Source organism: Phialemonium atrogriseum, assembly GCF_030411735.1.
Source record: "Phialemonium atrogriseum strain 8032-3 unplaced genomic scaffold QBC33scaffold_28, whole genome shotgun sequence".
Taxonomy (NCBI): Eukaryota; Fungi; Ascomycota; class Sordariomycetes; order Cephalothecales; family Cephalothecaceae; genus Phialemonium; species Phialemonium atrogriseum.
Window position 1 is genome coordinate 145,095 of NW_026848165.1, and position 14,366 is coordinate 159,460.

The window sequence follows — 14,366 nt, forward strand, 5'->3', positions numbered from 1 at the left end:
CAGGCAACTTCCAGGCCAGCGTGTCGAGATACAACGAGGTCGCCGTCGGCGCCAAGGACGGAACCCTGAACGTGCAAGACGTGGGTGCCGAGCACGTACTACCATGGGAACTACAAGAGCGGTATCGAGTCCTGGGCCGGCAGGGTGACGGAGGAGGTTGTGTGCAAGGGGTAATTGGCAACCGTTCCCGGATAACTAGTTATTAGGGAGACGGTTGAAATCAAGTACCTTCCCACCCTTGAATAGAGGTGTCTCTCTTCCGCAGGTTGGCTGCCGCCTCACAGCATTAATAAGCTCCATAAGAGGCCGTAACATTTGAAGGGGGGGTTCTTGTTTGCTCAACTTATCGGCTTTGCCATGGTATAGTCCTCTATATATGGCACTCTGTCCTGGGATTTTGCTCATATCCAAGCTTTTGTTGAGAATCTTACATTCCGACCGATAATTAGGAGCGCCGAGCGGAAATGCGCTCACCTCCTCAAAAATATTCATTCGTCATCCGATAACTTTGGATTTGTACGTAAGTGCTCCCTTTTCGCAGTATCGATTGGCCAGAATGATGCAGGTTGTGTGCTTCCTGTGCAACCTTGCAGGATGCAGGGTGCGGGAGCGGCCCGATGGTGACAATCGCTTCCAATTACGGCATCATGGCCGTTGGTGTTGAACGCATGTGCATGTGCATGTGCATGTATTCGCAGGCTCCGAACGGCAATCAACGCCATGAGGAAACCCCGCACCGGGTTCACCTCTTCTCTACCTCTTCCTCTTCTTTCTTGAAGTATCTTAACGCCTCTATTCATCGACGCTTGCGATGGCAGACAACAAGAACCTCGAGGATAAAGTTGCATCTCCTCACGAGACTGAAGACCCGGCAGTAAGTGAACAGTCGACGGCTACTGCAGCTACTACACAAGTAACGCAGGGGACCACGGGTATGCTTCCGGCCCAACACTGGCTTGAAGCAGCAGAAGAGGTCTGTGATTGTCAGATCGGGTCCAGAGATGTGGTCAGCATCACACTCTCAGCTAACATTTGCCCGTAGAATAACGAGGTCGGGAATCCGGGGGATGATGACGCAGACTCGGCTGTAGAAGATACTGCAAGCTCGACGGCGTCCATATCATCCTCCATCATCGACTACAGAACCATCAACGGCAGGAGGTACCACTCCGAGACGAGCAGCAACACCCAGTACTGGGCAGCCAACGACGAGAGACAGAATGAGTCGCTCGACATCATCCATCACCTGCTGACCCTCTCCCTCGGTGGCAAACTCTTCCTAGCACCGCTCGACAAGAAGACCGTGGGCAGGGTCCTCGACATTGGGACCGGCACCGGCATCTGGGCCATCGATTTTGCCGACGAGAACCCCCAGGCCGAGGTGATCGGCACGGATATATCCCCCATCCAACCCTCGTGGGTGCCACCGAACCTCAAGTTCGAGATTGAGGACTTTACCCAGGCGTGGACCTTCCCCCCCAAATCCTTCGACTACGTCCACATGCGGTACCTCTACGGGAGTGTTCCGGACTGGCACGCGCTGTTCAGGGAGGCGTACAGGGTGTGTCGGCCCGGTGGGTGGGTCGAGAGCTTTGAGGCGTCGCCCATGATCTACAGCGACGACGGCACGGTTGGCGATACGAGCGCCCTGGCCGAGTGGGGCAAGTTCTTCCTCGAGGGTGGGAAGAAACTCGGACGCACGTTTACGCCGCTCGATGATGACCTGCAGGAGAAGGGAATGGAGGAGGCTGGATTTGTGGACATGCAGGTGCGCAAGCAGAAGGTGCCGATCGGGGGCTGGGCGGCAGACAAGAAGCTTAGGGAGATAGGCCGGTTCTCGCAGCTGTCGCTGGATTCGGACTTGGAGGGCTACGTGTTGTACATGGCCAATTTGTTGCTTGGATGGGGGAGAGACGAGGTGACTGTGTACTGCGCACAGTTCCGCCGTGAGATGCGGTCGGGGAATTATCATCCCTATTATAACCAGAGGGTTGTCTGGGCTAGGAAGCCCGACATTTCTTGACCGCCCGTCGTTGGGTTTTAGATTCGACGCGCCAGGATGGATAGGCAAATAAATGTGTGATTTCTGCTCGAGACAGCACCGAGTTCGGGTCGGTGATCCACGCATTCTTCGTGATCGCGATTTCTTACCCACGCGGCTCTTGCCCTGCACTGTGGTGGCTGGGTCTTTCCCATCTATCGAGAAGGCGTATTGGTTCTGCCTCTCCGAGTTGGTGTTCTAGGATATCCTCTTTGCCACCGAATTAATTAACTTCAACTATGCTTTAACTAGGTAGCAAGTTTCGAATAATTACCCCCCACACACAGCGAGAATGGCCGTGTGATTGGTTTGGTTTACCGTTTACCCACGCTGTCAGGGTCGTTACCTTATTAGGAAGGTATCTGAAGTGAGTCACGGGAGTAGAACTCTCAACAATCCTCTCAATCCACTTTGCCGCCGAAGTACCTTCAACTTGCTCCATTAGCCAGCTTCTCAATCGCTTCTCGTGCTGCCACGAAACTCCCTCGTCCGAGAAACCCGCAATGTCGCAAGATTGGGGCACTGGAGGCGCCAGTCAGTTCACGGCAAGGACGTATTCTGACGTACACCCGGCCATCGACCCCGCCCAGTTCAAGCTCTCACACCCCTTCGTCGTGTGCGTTATCGGGGCCTCACGGGGAATAGGCACGGGCTTGGCAACATCCTACGCCAAAGCCGGCGCCTCCGGTCTGGTTTTAGCGTCGCGGCGCATATCCGGACTCGAAGAGGCCGCCGCCGCCTGCCAAGCCATCAGTCCACAGGCCGAGATCGACGTCGCCCACTGCGACATCGCCTCCCCAGAGTCAGTCTCATCCCTCGCCGACCGCGTCAAGTCGCGATTCGGCCGGCTCGATGTCCTGGCCATCAACTCGGGCTTTTCCGGCCCATGCCTTACCACTATCGGCGACGTCGATCCATCGACCTTCAAGCAGGCGAGCGAGGTAAACTACTTCGGCACCTTCCTCTGCGCCAAGTTCTTTGTGCCCCTGCTGCTGGCTAGTCCTGGCGGCGCCAGGGCCTTCGTGGCCGTCTCATCGATGGCTGCACTGATTGTGCGGGGCCCCATCGCCAACGCACAGTATTGCGTTAGTAAGATGGCCCAGCTGAAGCTCATGGAGCATATCCACGAGGAGTATGCCGGGCAGGGGCTGGTTGCCTACAGCGTGCATCCCGGCGCGGTAGCGACTGAACAGGCGCTTGATACTTCGCCGAACATGTTTGTCCAGTATCTTACAGACAGCGAAGAATTGTGTGGCGCTTTCTGCGTCTGGTTGACTGCTGGACGAGAGGAGAGGAAGTGGCTAAGCGGGAGATTATTGAGTGCGAAGTGGGATGTTGAGGAACTGGAGAGACGGAAGGAAGAGATTATCCAAAGAGACTTATTGAGGACGAGACTAGCTCTTTGAGGGTATAGATGTCCAAAGGCTGGTGGCTCATGAGGGATCCAATATCCAGCGAGTGTATTATAATTAGACAACTTGAATACGCAACTCTCGCGCCAACAGGGAAAGCTACATCCACCGTCCTAGCCTAATGCCAAATGAGTTCCATTTTATCTGCAATATGCTACTAGAGAAGCAGGCCTTTCTGATCAAACACGGCAATGGCAGCGTGGGAAGCTCAATCTCTTGTCTATGTCTAACCAGAACACACTCTCTAACCACAAGGAAACGATCGAGGAATCCGCCCGGCTGCGACAAAGACTCAGCAAAATGACCGACGTGATGAATGGCGCCTTCACCACGTTGCAGGCCGAGGACCAGGGCCACACCAACGATATCTCCAACACCAAGAAGCGCTCGCCTACGGGAACTGGGAATCGATCATTGATTTGCCCGCCCCCCACGTCGCTCAGGCAGATGCGGGTCGTTGTGCCACCCTGCACGCTTCGTTGGTCCAATGGACACCGCTTTTATGGCGGCGAAAATGATATGTCGACCTCCATCTGCGGGGTGTCCCGTCCACGTCGACCGGAACGTCCTCCGCATGCAACGTCCTTGCAGATAAGCCGCAGGGGGACACCCCACCGGTCTCCATAAATACGTTCATTCCAAGGAACTTTTCTCTAACTCACTATTTCACTGCAGTTGCAGAGCAAATTGCGTTTGGTTCTTGAGGACCAACACATTCCCCAAACAAGGCATCACACCGTTGATGTGGAGTCCTTAACTGAGACGGGAGCGGCTCCACACGCCGATACGCCAATCGATGTCGATGTTGATGTCGCTGTTCGTCATCCCTCAGGTCATCCCGGGAACTTTCATACGAACTCGTTTCTGCTCTTACTGACACAGGCGAGCGATGCCAACCAGGCGGTGCGGATTTCTGCACCTACCTTGCTACATGCCTGAGAGCTAATTATAACCCTAGGTTATCCGATTCAAAATGATGAAGTAGGCTGAGACATCCTGGAGGAGCGAGCTCTGTAGCTGCTGACAGTGCAACGTTTGGAGGCTGAACTGAATCGCCTTGACTTGACCTATACTCTCATAACCAAAGGCATTGGCGAGAAGCTATACCATGCCCCCATCGAGGAAGACAAGGTCCACAGAATCCTCGATGTTGGGACTGGAACAGACATATGTATGTTGCGGCCCCTGGGGAGGGCGTCATTCGTCGCGTTGACCTAGAGCTTGTAAGGGCAATAACAATCGGTGACCTGCTTCCCGGTGCCTATGATGTGCCTGTTGGGACCTGATATTCTAGGAGCTTGGCGGGTAACCACTGCCACGGGACTTTGTTGTGCAGGCTCTTCTTGTAAATGTGTAGGAAGTCGTCCTCGGGTTCGTCGATTCGGAGAGTTGTTGCCGGGCCTATGGCAGCCTTCCACAGAGTGCTGCTCCGCAAATCTCAAGCCATGGCCCACCATCCGGCGGCTCTGGGACAACGATCCTCAGACCACCGGAAGGCAACCGAGGGAACGATGTTGCATAGAAGTATCTCAGGACAAGGACGGCAAGATGATTCTAGCCGCGCCGCAAATGGGGGCCAATGTCAACCTCGTCGTAGAACTAGAGGCTTGCGTGGGCCTTCACGTGGCCAAATGCAACCAGCTGTCTATTGACACAGAGTGTACCGCGTGTCTACGGCGATGTGTATTGGCCACGAGGTTGGGCAAGGAACAGCTCCCTCCCGAAGGTGGACAAATAATCCAGCCGTGTCCAACCGTTCTTCTGCAAAGGAGGGATGCCACATCTAGGTATTGTCAACTTGGTGTGTCGCCGCCATAGCTGTATGCGACGAGCAAGACGGGTGGAATGCAGTGGAAGGATACAAGACATGACAGGACAATCTCTAGTCAACGTAAGATCGAAGCATCGGGGGGAGTAGCAAAGCAGCTCATAGCAGGATGTAATTGTTAGATAGATCGCTGGGATCATGCTTGATCCGACCCAACAGAACTACGCCACGCATCTCCCTTCCACAAATACACCGAGCCTAACTGGCTTTTGAGCGGGGTTCAGCTCTTAGAGACCGACGGAGTGGCTGACCGGAGTATGTTTGGCCTTCGAATTTATATTGCCGTCGGCCGATACATCGTCTCGCGAGTCAGCGCGGCGGCGGTGACATATCTAGGGCCCACCCGCCAAGCTCACGAAGGCTGATTCTCTGTCAGGGGACGTCGCGGCGGTGCGCGATGCTCTTTTCCCTTGCTTTTTGCTTCCTTACTTCGAATTGCGGTAGTTGATCCGAACGTGGAGGTGGAGGTCGAAGAGGACAGATCTGTGCGCTCCCCGGATCCCAGAGGAAGCGCAGAAATACGGACGATCAGACCGGTTTTGTCGTGCGAATCTCGAATGTAACTGCTTCCAATGTGAATCTTAAACAAGTGGACCACGTCGAAAAGGGTGCGACGATGCCCTGCAGATCTGGCACTTAAAGTGGGGCCATGCCTAGATTCTCAGCCCAAGATGAAACGGGATAAGATGGTACGCTCGTTGACATCGTACCATAAGTGGGGCTCCCCCTTCAGCTTCGTCGCCAAGTTTCCATGCTATCCCCTGAACCCCAGCTTGTCCTGCGGGTAAAAAATGGAAATGGTCGGACGAGAATGCTTCTGTTCCCAGCGTTCGAAACAGTGAAGACTTGGGGCCAAGACAAGCCATGTTTGGCATACAGGGGGGTGAGAGAGCCGCAGACTTGCATGATAAATATAATAAGGCACTGTCCCAATTCACGATCGAGGGTTTGTTGAGACGAAGTTGTCTTTTGCTGAAAGCAGTTTTCCACGACAACCAGTCATGTCCATATAGACTACACTCTATCCAGGACGGATACTAATAATAGACTCGCTGGCCGACCTTTCACATGTATAACGTTTAATTTCCACCAATGCCCGCCCTGCCCGTTCTCGACGCCCAAAACCTCGCCCGCGGGCTAGCCAACGTCAGCCATGTCATTGTACGGAGAGGTGTAGATCACCGGGTACTGGAGACCATCGCCGTTGGTACGCTTCCCCGATCCCTGTCCGTTGTGCGAATCCCCTCGTTTACCAACGAAACAGTTGCGACAATCTTCATCAGTATGGGAGCTCTACTGTACTGGGGCATCGTGAGGAAAGGCTCATGTTCCTGGAGAAATAAATGAAGGGGATTGGCCAGATTGGACATGGCAAAGTAAGTGGAAAGATCAAAATGACAACGGGGCCAAGGCTTATCTCTTCAGTGCGTCACGTTCATGCCCCGGACCGCCGCTGGTCGACCGTCGCGGCCGCGATTGCCGAGCGATTTCTCCCCGAGCTGGTCATCGAACCCGACTACAACGGACCCACCCGCTCGTCGATGTCCAGGTATTGGGAGACCACTAGATGCTGCTGGTGTGAGTGGGCAGCCCTGGGTGAGCCCTGGGAAAACACTGAGGCGTCATGCTGGTACAGGTCGCACCGAACGGGCGGTGTGGAGCTCTCTCTCCTTGTTGCAGAAGGGAGTCGGCCACTTGCTTCGTGACTCTAAAGGCAAGACCGCGAGACGGGCAGGTTGCAATTACCTGTCGCACTGGTGAGGGAACTGAGGGTTTGGGAAAGCGTCAAGTGGGTACAATCCGAACACTCGCGAGGGGATTAACATAGTAATTATATCCTCGGTCGCCTTTCTGTAACTCAAAAGTGCTCTATTCGACTATCCAGACCCTTTCATCCATAATTACGGTCCACCGCGTCCTCTGATCAGTCCTGTGGCCGATTCTTGATCGTCCTTCCGAGGGGGCCTGTTCAGGAGAGTAATTATCTTTCATCCACCACTCTGCCAGCTGATCATCACAAGCTCAGAATTTGCGGGTTTGATCTGTGGTGAGTGTGATGCCCAACCCGGGGGAGGGTTCGGGTTCCGCGCCACCGGGGCGAGTCTGAACGGAGCAGTTACGGAGTGATGGCGCTGATCTTGGTGAATATCGGGTACTCGTACGAGCCATCCATTAATGCCTCATGAGGCGCGTACCATCTCACTGCAGCCGAGTATTAGCCTCACTTGCTCATCGTAGCTAAGATTCGAAGCATCATGCAGGCCAACCAAGAGTCACTTACAAGTGACGGTAAACTCTCCACCGCCGGGCGTCACGGGTAGCCAGCTAATCGTAAACAGTCAGATCAGCTATTCCGACCCCACTACCATTCTTCATCAGTAGCAAAGGATAATAATACGCACTTGCTCGTCCAGTTAGCGGGCGGATACAGCCCAGCCGGCTGCAGCAAGATCTGGAACTGCCCATCGGGGCCGTATTCCCGACCATTCCGATAAATTGGCTCGCCATCGGGATACGTCATATTGCTCGCACTTCCCAAGCTCTGCACATCGATGCCGTTGGGGATCAAATACTGGTTCTCATCGTAGGCCGTGATGCTCCAGAACCCCTTCTCCGCCAGCGGCGGCCTGCCCGAGAAGGTCAGCAGGTACGCCTCGCCGGCGCCGACGACGAGGTTCTGGTTGTCCCCAACCGTGTCGCGCACGTAAGCCGGGTACAGCGCCACGTCGGGGGTCAACAGGCCGTACAGGCGCTGCGCCAGGTACGACCGCGCCTCGTAGTCGGTGCTGAAGTTGCCCGCCGTCTCGGGGAACGCCACCTCCCACCCGTTGCCGAGGTCGCGCTGTCCTCGCGGGGACGCGAGCGCCGAGGCGACGAGGGCGTCGGCGAGGGAGTCGGCGGCGGAGAGGTCGACGTCCGCGGGGGGCGTGTAGATGCCGTTGGAGAGGCCCGCCGCCGAGAGCTTGCTGTTGACGCGCGCCCAGTCGGAGGCTTCGATGGGTGGGTTTGTGGCGCTGATGCGGGCTAGGACGTTGAGGATCCCCGAGGGCGAGTATGTGCTGCCGAGGGTTTCCTTGAGGGTCTCGTTGGTGAGTGCTGGTGCGGCGTTTGCAAAGGAGTGCCAGGTTCGCGGGACGGGGGTGATGGTGCTCTCGTCTTGCATGGCGTGAACGAGGTCAAGTTCAGTGGCGTTATTCTTGTCTTTGATCCAGAACCGGTAGGCGAAGAAGCCGTAGGTGGTTGGGGAGTTGATGTATCCTTGAACTGACTCATCTTGAGCAGACTTGTCATTGCATTCACCGTCCCGAGGTCGCAGCATGTATTTGCCCGGCGTCGAGTCTAAGCTGCTGGCGAGAGTCGCAATGTTGTTGCCATAGCTAAAGCGCAAGGATATGAGACAAGTGCTCAAGCCTCACAAGGGACTTGTATAACTTACAGGTCAAAGTATGTAAAGGAATAGAATCGATCATCCTTTGGCTCCGGGTAGGTGAAGATGACATTGTCGCTTGACAAATCAACGTACCCGGTGATGTATAACGTGTCGACATTGACCCTTATTGCAGGCTCTGTTGTATTGGCCGGATAGAATGCCCGCCGCTTCAAGCCGACATTGGGGCCGGTGGATCCAAGATAGGATTTCACAAGAAGGGAGTATTGCCGGATTGGATAGCCGTACTGTGTGCGGGTAAGAATGAGGAACAAGAACATGGCCCAGCCGGGGGCAAACCTACAGTAAGTGCAAATGCCGTCGCTTCCAGAGGTGGCGGTATGCAAGGTGAGCTGTTGGCCATCTGGATTGCGCAGCCCGCTAGGGCAAAGGTGACTTGACTCAGTCTCATTTTCTTGCTAGTTTCCAATCCTGCCTCCCAAACGGAGGCGAGCTATTCCAGCTATATACTAATTTGTGCAAACAACGTGCGAGCTCTCCATCTCCACTGGCAATGCAATGTCACACTAGCGTCTTGCAATGCTCTGGCGTCTGATTAGCGGTGACGGGGAAATGATAACCGCCATAATTAGGGCACCAATGTTTTCTGGGGTAATTAGTTGTTCCGTGGGATAACGCAAAGTCAAATATCCCATGATGGAGCATGCAAACACCGCGAGGCTAAACATAGCCGCAGGAACGTCGCAAGAGAATGGATCTCATCCTCCACGGCAAGTCCAAGAGCTTACTTACTGCGCCAGGAACTATCTATCTTGGCAGGCTACCTCAGCTTTTCCGGCTACCTCTCCTCCCCGCCCACGCCTTGTTTCTCCTGACTTGACGCGGGGTTCTTTCCTTAGATTGAAGGCTGTATGAGATGGTCGTGCTTTGCCCAACACAAGCGTGTCAATGGGAGGACCGGGGATTTGGAACCAATGTCAACTGCCAAGACTGAACATCTACAAACACCTGCTCAAGCCATGTGTATTCCAACACTCCAGACCCGGCCGCCCCTTCCCAGTCGAGTTGCGACGCGAGGCATCACCGGCAAGCATCCGGAAGCCCTTGAGGTGGACGCAAAGTCAGCATGGTATTTTATATTTATATATATATCATGGGAGGCATCTTCCCACGTCCGTACTTCTCTTAGGGTTAAGATATTCCATATGCCTAGTACTTCTGAAGGAAATGTGGACTGCTCTGCTGCGCCGTATGGTAGGAGCATATCTGAATGTACTGTGCGGAGCTCAAAGTGCATGCATATATTCCTCCGTAGCCAAATTGTATCGAGTAACAAACCCAACACAGTGGTGCACCGGACCTTGGATTGTGTCTATTCTGCTTTGTTATGCTCGGCCAATATTCCAGCAGCAGTCGCTTGCCCAGCCGTCAGATCTTGGTCTGTTTCACCTAGCAGCTCCATGATCTCCCGCAACGCCTTATCCTGACCACCACTGGATAGGATATGTTTGATGGCACTCTCCGGCGTAACGACTTGTTTTGACATCCCCTCCCTCCAGGTATACCACCTGACCGTCCTATCGGCGTTGTATTGGAGGAAAAGCTTCACAGCGGAAGGAAAGTCGTCCTCAAATTGTTCGGCCTGAGGACGAACCCAGGTTTGAAGTAGTTTTACCCATGTCGTCAATCCTTCCTCTGGCACCGCTGACTCACTTGGTCCCTGCTCTTGATAGTTTGGATCCGCGCCGGCTTCAAAAAGGAGCTTAATAATAGTCAGGTTGACACGCACCATGATTATGCTTGATGGACCCCTCCAGCTTGTTTGCATGGGCCTCGACGCTTGTATTAGAAGAGACTGTAACTGAGGTCGGGGTATGTTGCTTCCTCTAATCTTTGATTCGGCATACCGAGTAAGTCTTCTCGGAATGCTATACTCCAAGAAGGTCCTCGGCTGGGTGCACAGTTCCAGGTGTCCGCTCCAGGGTTTCGTGAACAATTCGAGCCAGCTTCGATCGGCGAACTGTGGGAACTGTTCTTTCCAAGATCTGGTTAGATGTTCGGCGGTGACGTCTAGCTCATCGAGGAGATCTATGTAGCGGTTGATATGCTCGTCAGATGACTCCAGGTTCGAGGCCCAATCCAAGGCCGTCTCTAGGAGAGGGCAGCAGGGGCCAGAAACTTGAAGGATATCGCCAAATGTATCGACCCAGCCCTCCGCCGGCGTATCCGAGTCTTCCGCCGACACATCCGAGTCTTTCGCCAACATATCCAAATCTTTCGCCGACATATTCGAGTCGCGCACCGACGGAGCCGAGCCGTGGCACGGAACTGGCGCCTTCAGCGTGGCCTCTTGACAGCATTTAAGCCGCCGAATGATTGCGCTCAGGAAGGCCAGGCTCGCGCTCGGTCCGTTGAGGACATCACGGGGTTCGTGGAAAAATGTCTCCCACACGTTGGGTCTCGACATGAACTCGTTTGCGGTTTGGTGCATGAACCGCACCTCCTTTGTCCCTTCGATGAGCCCAGCACATCGACTCTTAAGACGACTTTGCAGTTCCATCCAGCGAGGTTGAAAGTCCTCCCAGCTCCGGGGCAGAAATGCATCGTCTTTGGCCAGCACCTCCTGCTTGCGGCCTAGTCTGACGAAGTCCTCTTCCGCAAGGAAGAGTGAGATGATGTCGAGATGGCGTGGCCCGTAACCGTAAGCCTCCCACTCCAAGACGAGATGAAACAGCCTCTTCGACTCTGGCAGATATTCTCGGTTGATTGTTTGGAGCATCCGGACGTAGAGGCCATCCCTCCCGCCTAGCCTGGGAGGAAGGCTGCGAAGCGTCTTCCACAGTTCTTCCCTGGAATTCCCGTCGGCCTTGCCCCGGACCAACATATCGACGACGAGTCGCACCCACAAGAAGACTCCGAGGGACTTCTCCGTGATCGAGGTCACAAATTCCGAGCGGTTCGCGAGATCGGGGGCTTCCTCTTCTAGGCGCCTTTCGCAGTACTGCTGGATCGCCCCGGCCGTGTGTTGGTGTACCCGAACTCTGGAGAACTTCCGGAACAGCTGCTCAAAAATGACCAGCTCCCTGCTGGAGATGCAGACCTTCACGTTCGGGCGCGCAGAGAGCCCGCGGAGAAACATAGCGATTTCCCGGTGCCCGTCCTGGAGCCTGACGCTGTAGCCCCAGCCGTCGTCTTCGCTGGGGCCGTCGTACTGGAGGTGTAGGTCCTTCTCTGCATATTCTTCCATTCTGTCGATCATGCGGTATTCATCCAAACCATCGATGAAGATGCAGACTTTGGTGTCTCCGAGCTGGTCTAGAGTCGACTTGAATGCGGTGCTGAGTTTGCTCCAGGTAGTGAAGGAGATCGGTATCGGCGACGCGCTCACGAACAGGCTTTTGAAGACAGCGGGTATAAGGTGGCGATTGGCTTTCAAGAGTTGGTACAGCAAGCTCCTCAGCAACCCTTCTCGGGACTTTTGTAACTTATCGCCGCCATCCGACAGGAAATATGCCGCGGATACCAGATCTTTTCCAGCCGCCCATTGAGAGAGTGAAGCTGCCGTCTCTTGGTTGTGGTATATAAACTTCATCAAAGTCGACTTGCCACATCCGGCCTTGCCGCTGATCCAGAATACCGTTTCGTCGCTCTTGACCCACTCCAGGAATTGGGACGACTCGGCATGTGCTGACTGAGTCGTCGGCTGCCGGCCGAGGATCCAAGAGCAGTTCTCGTCGAGTGCATCGTGGATGTCTTGCTCGCGGTCGTCCATTGTCAAAAACGACAGAGCTTGAAGGATCTCTAATTACCAGACTGTCAGAGGCATCTAAAGGAGCTGGAAAGGGTTCATTCCTCACCCTCTTTTCTTTCTTCGTTCTTTTCCATCTCTTGGGAATTGTTAGTTTCATGGTGCTGGATCAAGACTGTAGGGAGGTGAAGCCCGAGAATTGGGATCCGTTGTTCTGTTGACGCAAGGAGAGCCCGCCTCGCAACATACCTTTTTCGGTTCTGGATTGTTGAATACTGCAAAGTTCGATAATATGGCTGAGAGTTCTCTCATATCCTTGATCCCCTCTGGAGTCGTACCTCGCCATATCCATGTGATTCGCATGGATGGCATCGCGGCGGACATTGAAGCCGTCGTAGGAAGCGGAAGCTTCTGGGACAATCTGTGGTCGATTAGCAACCGAAACGGGGGATACCGGGGCACTATCTTCTGAGCAATCTTACAAGGCCTATGGCTGTTGGGAGCTCTTCCCTAATACACACGGTGCTCAAGTTTGCTGAGATGGTTGTGAATTGATCTCGTTGATTCTCTAGAATGTGAGAATCGGGCGCCAGTGTCTGGAGGAGCTGCGTGTTTGGTTGCCGAAACGAGAACCTGGCGACATTTGCCACAACCTGGGCGAGTGGCTCCTTTGCAGATCCACGGTGCGGGGTCCCGAGAAATATAACACCATTCGTACTGGCGTATATCTCCCCTAGGCCGGGGTGTCTCCCATAGCTGCTGTAGGTTGCCGATTTGATCAAGGCCTCCTTTACGACCAAGCCACCGAGACTGTGGCAGATGAAGACGATGGGCCTTGTCTGGAATGTCGGTTAGCGCCAAGGCATCTCTATCGAGGAAACACCGAATTGAATCGACATACTATGCCTGCCCGGCACCTGGCCAGATCTGCGAGCAGGGTTTCGGCATGGCCAAAGATGCTCTCCTCGCTAGCAAATTGGAAGACTTTGACTACGCTGGAATCATAGCCCCAAGTGATAACCCTGGCGTTTTTCACATCATCCTTGAGCAAGTCTCGCGGCCAGCATATCTTGTCTGTCGACCAAGTGTGGAGTCGGGAGCCGCGGAGGCCGTGGACGAAGACAAGATCGGCCCCACTGCCGCTTCCTTCGCAGTCGTCGCGCAAAACGAGTGGACCGACACCATCACGAGCCAGCGGCTTGGGGGACTCTTCAAGATCGTCGCAGACCTTGGCCTTCTGCTTCCGCTTGGACACTGCGCGAGTCCAAAGTTCCTTCATGGTGTAACGTTGTCAGGGGGATGCTGTATATCCGTCATTCATCCGGCATAGCTGCAAGTTCCAATTCGCGGGAGGAACTACTACAGTGGAGAATGCATTTCGGCAGTAGCCAACTTGGGAGCCTCAATAGTAAACAGCGAAGGTGAGGAAGGGATGTAAAGTGAGGGGAACCGTAAGATGACATTTGCGGGGTCTGTGCCCAATGGCTGCCTAACCCTAACGAGGCTGTGTCTACTTCATTGCCTGACATCTCTTGGATATCTATCGACTTGCTTGACCGAATTGCGAGAGGCATCAAGACTTCTCTTCCTCAATAGGATTTTCTGCGATGATCTTTGGCCGGGCCGCACACGGGCCTTGCCTCGATGGTCTTGAAGTTCTCGGGTTGGGGCAGCGACCCGTCACCAGCCACGCAGGCTCTCGGACCCGGAGCACAGCCACGCCGGGCAATTCGGTCCCGGGCCAAGGATCGTGACCTAGTTCTTATCCCCATACCCCCAGTATTTTCACGGCGCTGCCATTCTGCCGCCCTCCCAATACAGAACGGGTAATATATAATAGTAGCTCATAGTAATCAGTACTTAGCCGGCACTTGCCCTTCATAAGAACTCTAACCCTCTTCCATCCAACAGACGCTGTGGCTTCGCGAAACCAAACACGGGAACGGTAT

At 54.4% G+C, this 14,366-nt stretch overlaps 4 protein-coding genes across 4 annotated transcripts; 2 read left to right on the top strand and 2 right to left on the bottom strand.

Annotated features, from left to right (window-relative positions):
• Positions 1-768: 768 nt before the first annotated feature.
• QBC33DRAFT_498595 (S-adenosyl-L-methionine-dependent methyltransferase) lies at positions 769-2,023 on the top strand (the record flags this gene model as incomplete). Its single annotated transcript, XM_060425623.1, has 2 exons — positions 769-973; positions 1,043-2,023. Exons 1-2 carry the CDS (start codon positions 812-814, stop codon positions 2,021-2,023), a joined length of 1,143 nt encoding a protein of 380 aa, XP_060280028.1. The 5' UTR covers positions 769-811.
• Positions 2,024-2,445: 422 nt separating this feature from the next.
• On the top strand, positions 2,446-3,589 carry QBC33DRAFT_548664 (uncharacterized protein). Its single transcript, XM_060428877.1, has one exon. The coding sequence runs from the start codon at positions 2,545-2,547 to the stop codon at positions 3,445-3,447; it is 903 nt and encodes a 300-aa protein (XP_060280029.1). The 5' UTR covers positions 2,446-2,544; the 3' UTR covers positions 3,448-3,589.
• A 3,530-nt stretch (positions 3,590-7,119) lies between these two features.
• QBC33DRAFT_622543 (uncharacterized protein) lies at positions 7,120-9,125 on the bottom strand. The gene is made up of 5 exons (XM_060432843.1): positions 9,013-9,125; positions 8,718-8,956; positions 7,684-8,658; positions 7,563-7,606; positions 7,120-7,483 (listed from the first exon to the last, which is right to left on the bottom strand). Exons 1-5 carry the CDS (start codon positions 9,118-9,120, stop codon positions 7,398-7,400), a joined length of 1,452 nt encoding a protein of 483 aa, XP_060280030.1. The 5' UTR covers positions 9,121-9,125; the 3' UTR covers positions 7,120-7,397.
• A 665-nt stretch (positions 9,126-9,790) lies between these two features.
• Positions 9,791-13,843, bottom strand: QBC33DRAFT_212050 (uncharacterized protein). Its single transcript, XM_060422674.1, has 5 exons — positions 13,319-13,843; positions 12,900-13,256; positions 12,667-12,838; positions 12,527-12,556; positions 9,791-12,470 (listed from the first exon to the last, which is right to left on the bottom strand). The coding sequence occupies exons 1-5, from the start codon at positions 13,694-13,696 to the stop codon at positions 10,042-10,044; spliced, it is 3,366 nt and encodes a 1,121-aa protein (XP_060280031.1). The 5' UTR covers positions 13,697-13,843; the 3' UTR covers positions 9,791-10,041.
• Positions 13,844-14,366: the final 523 nt, after the last annotated feature.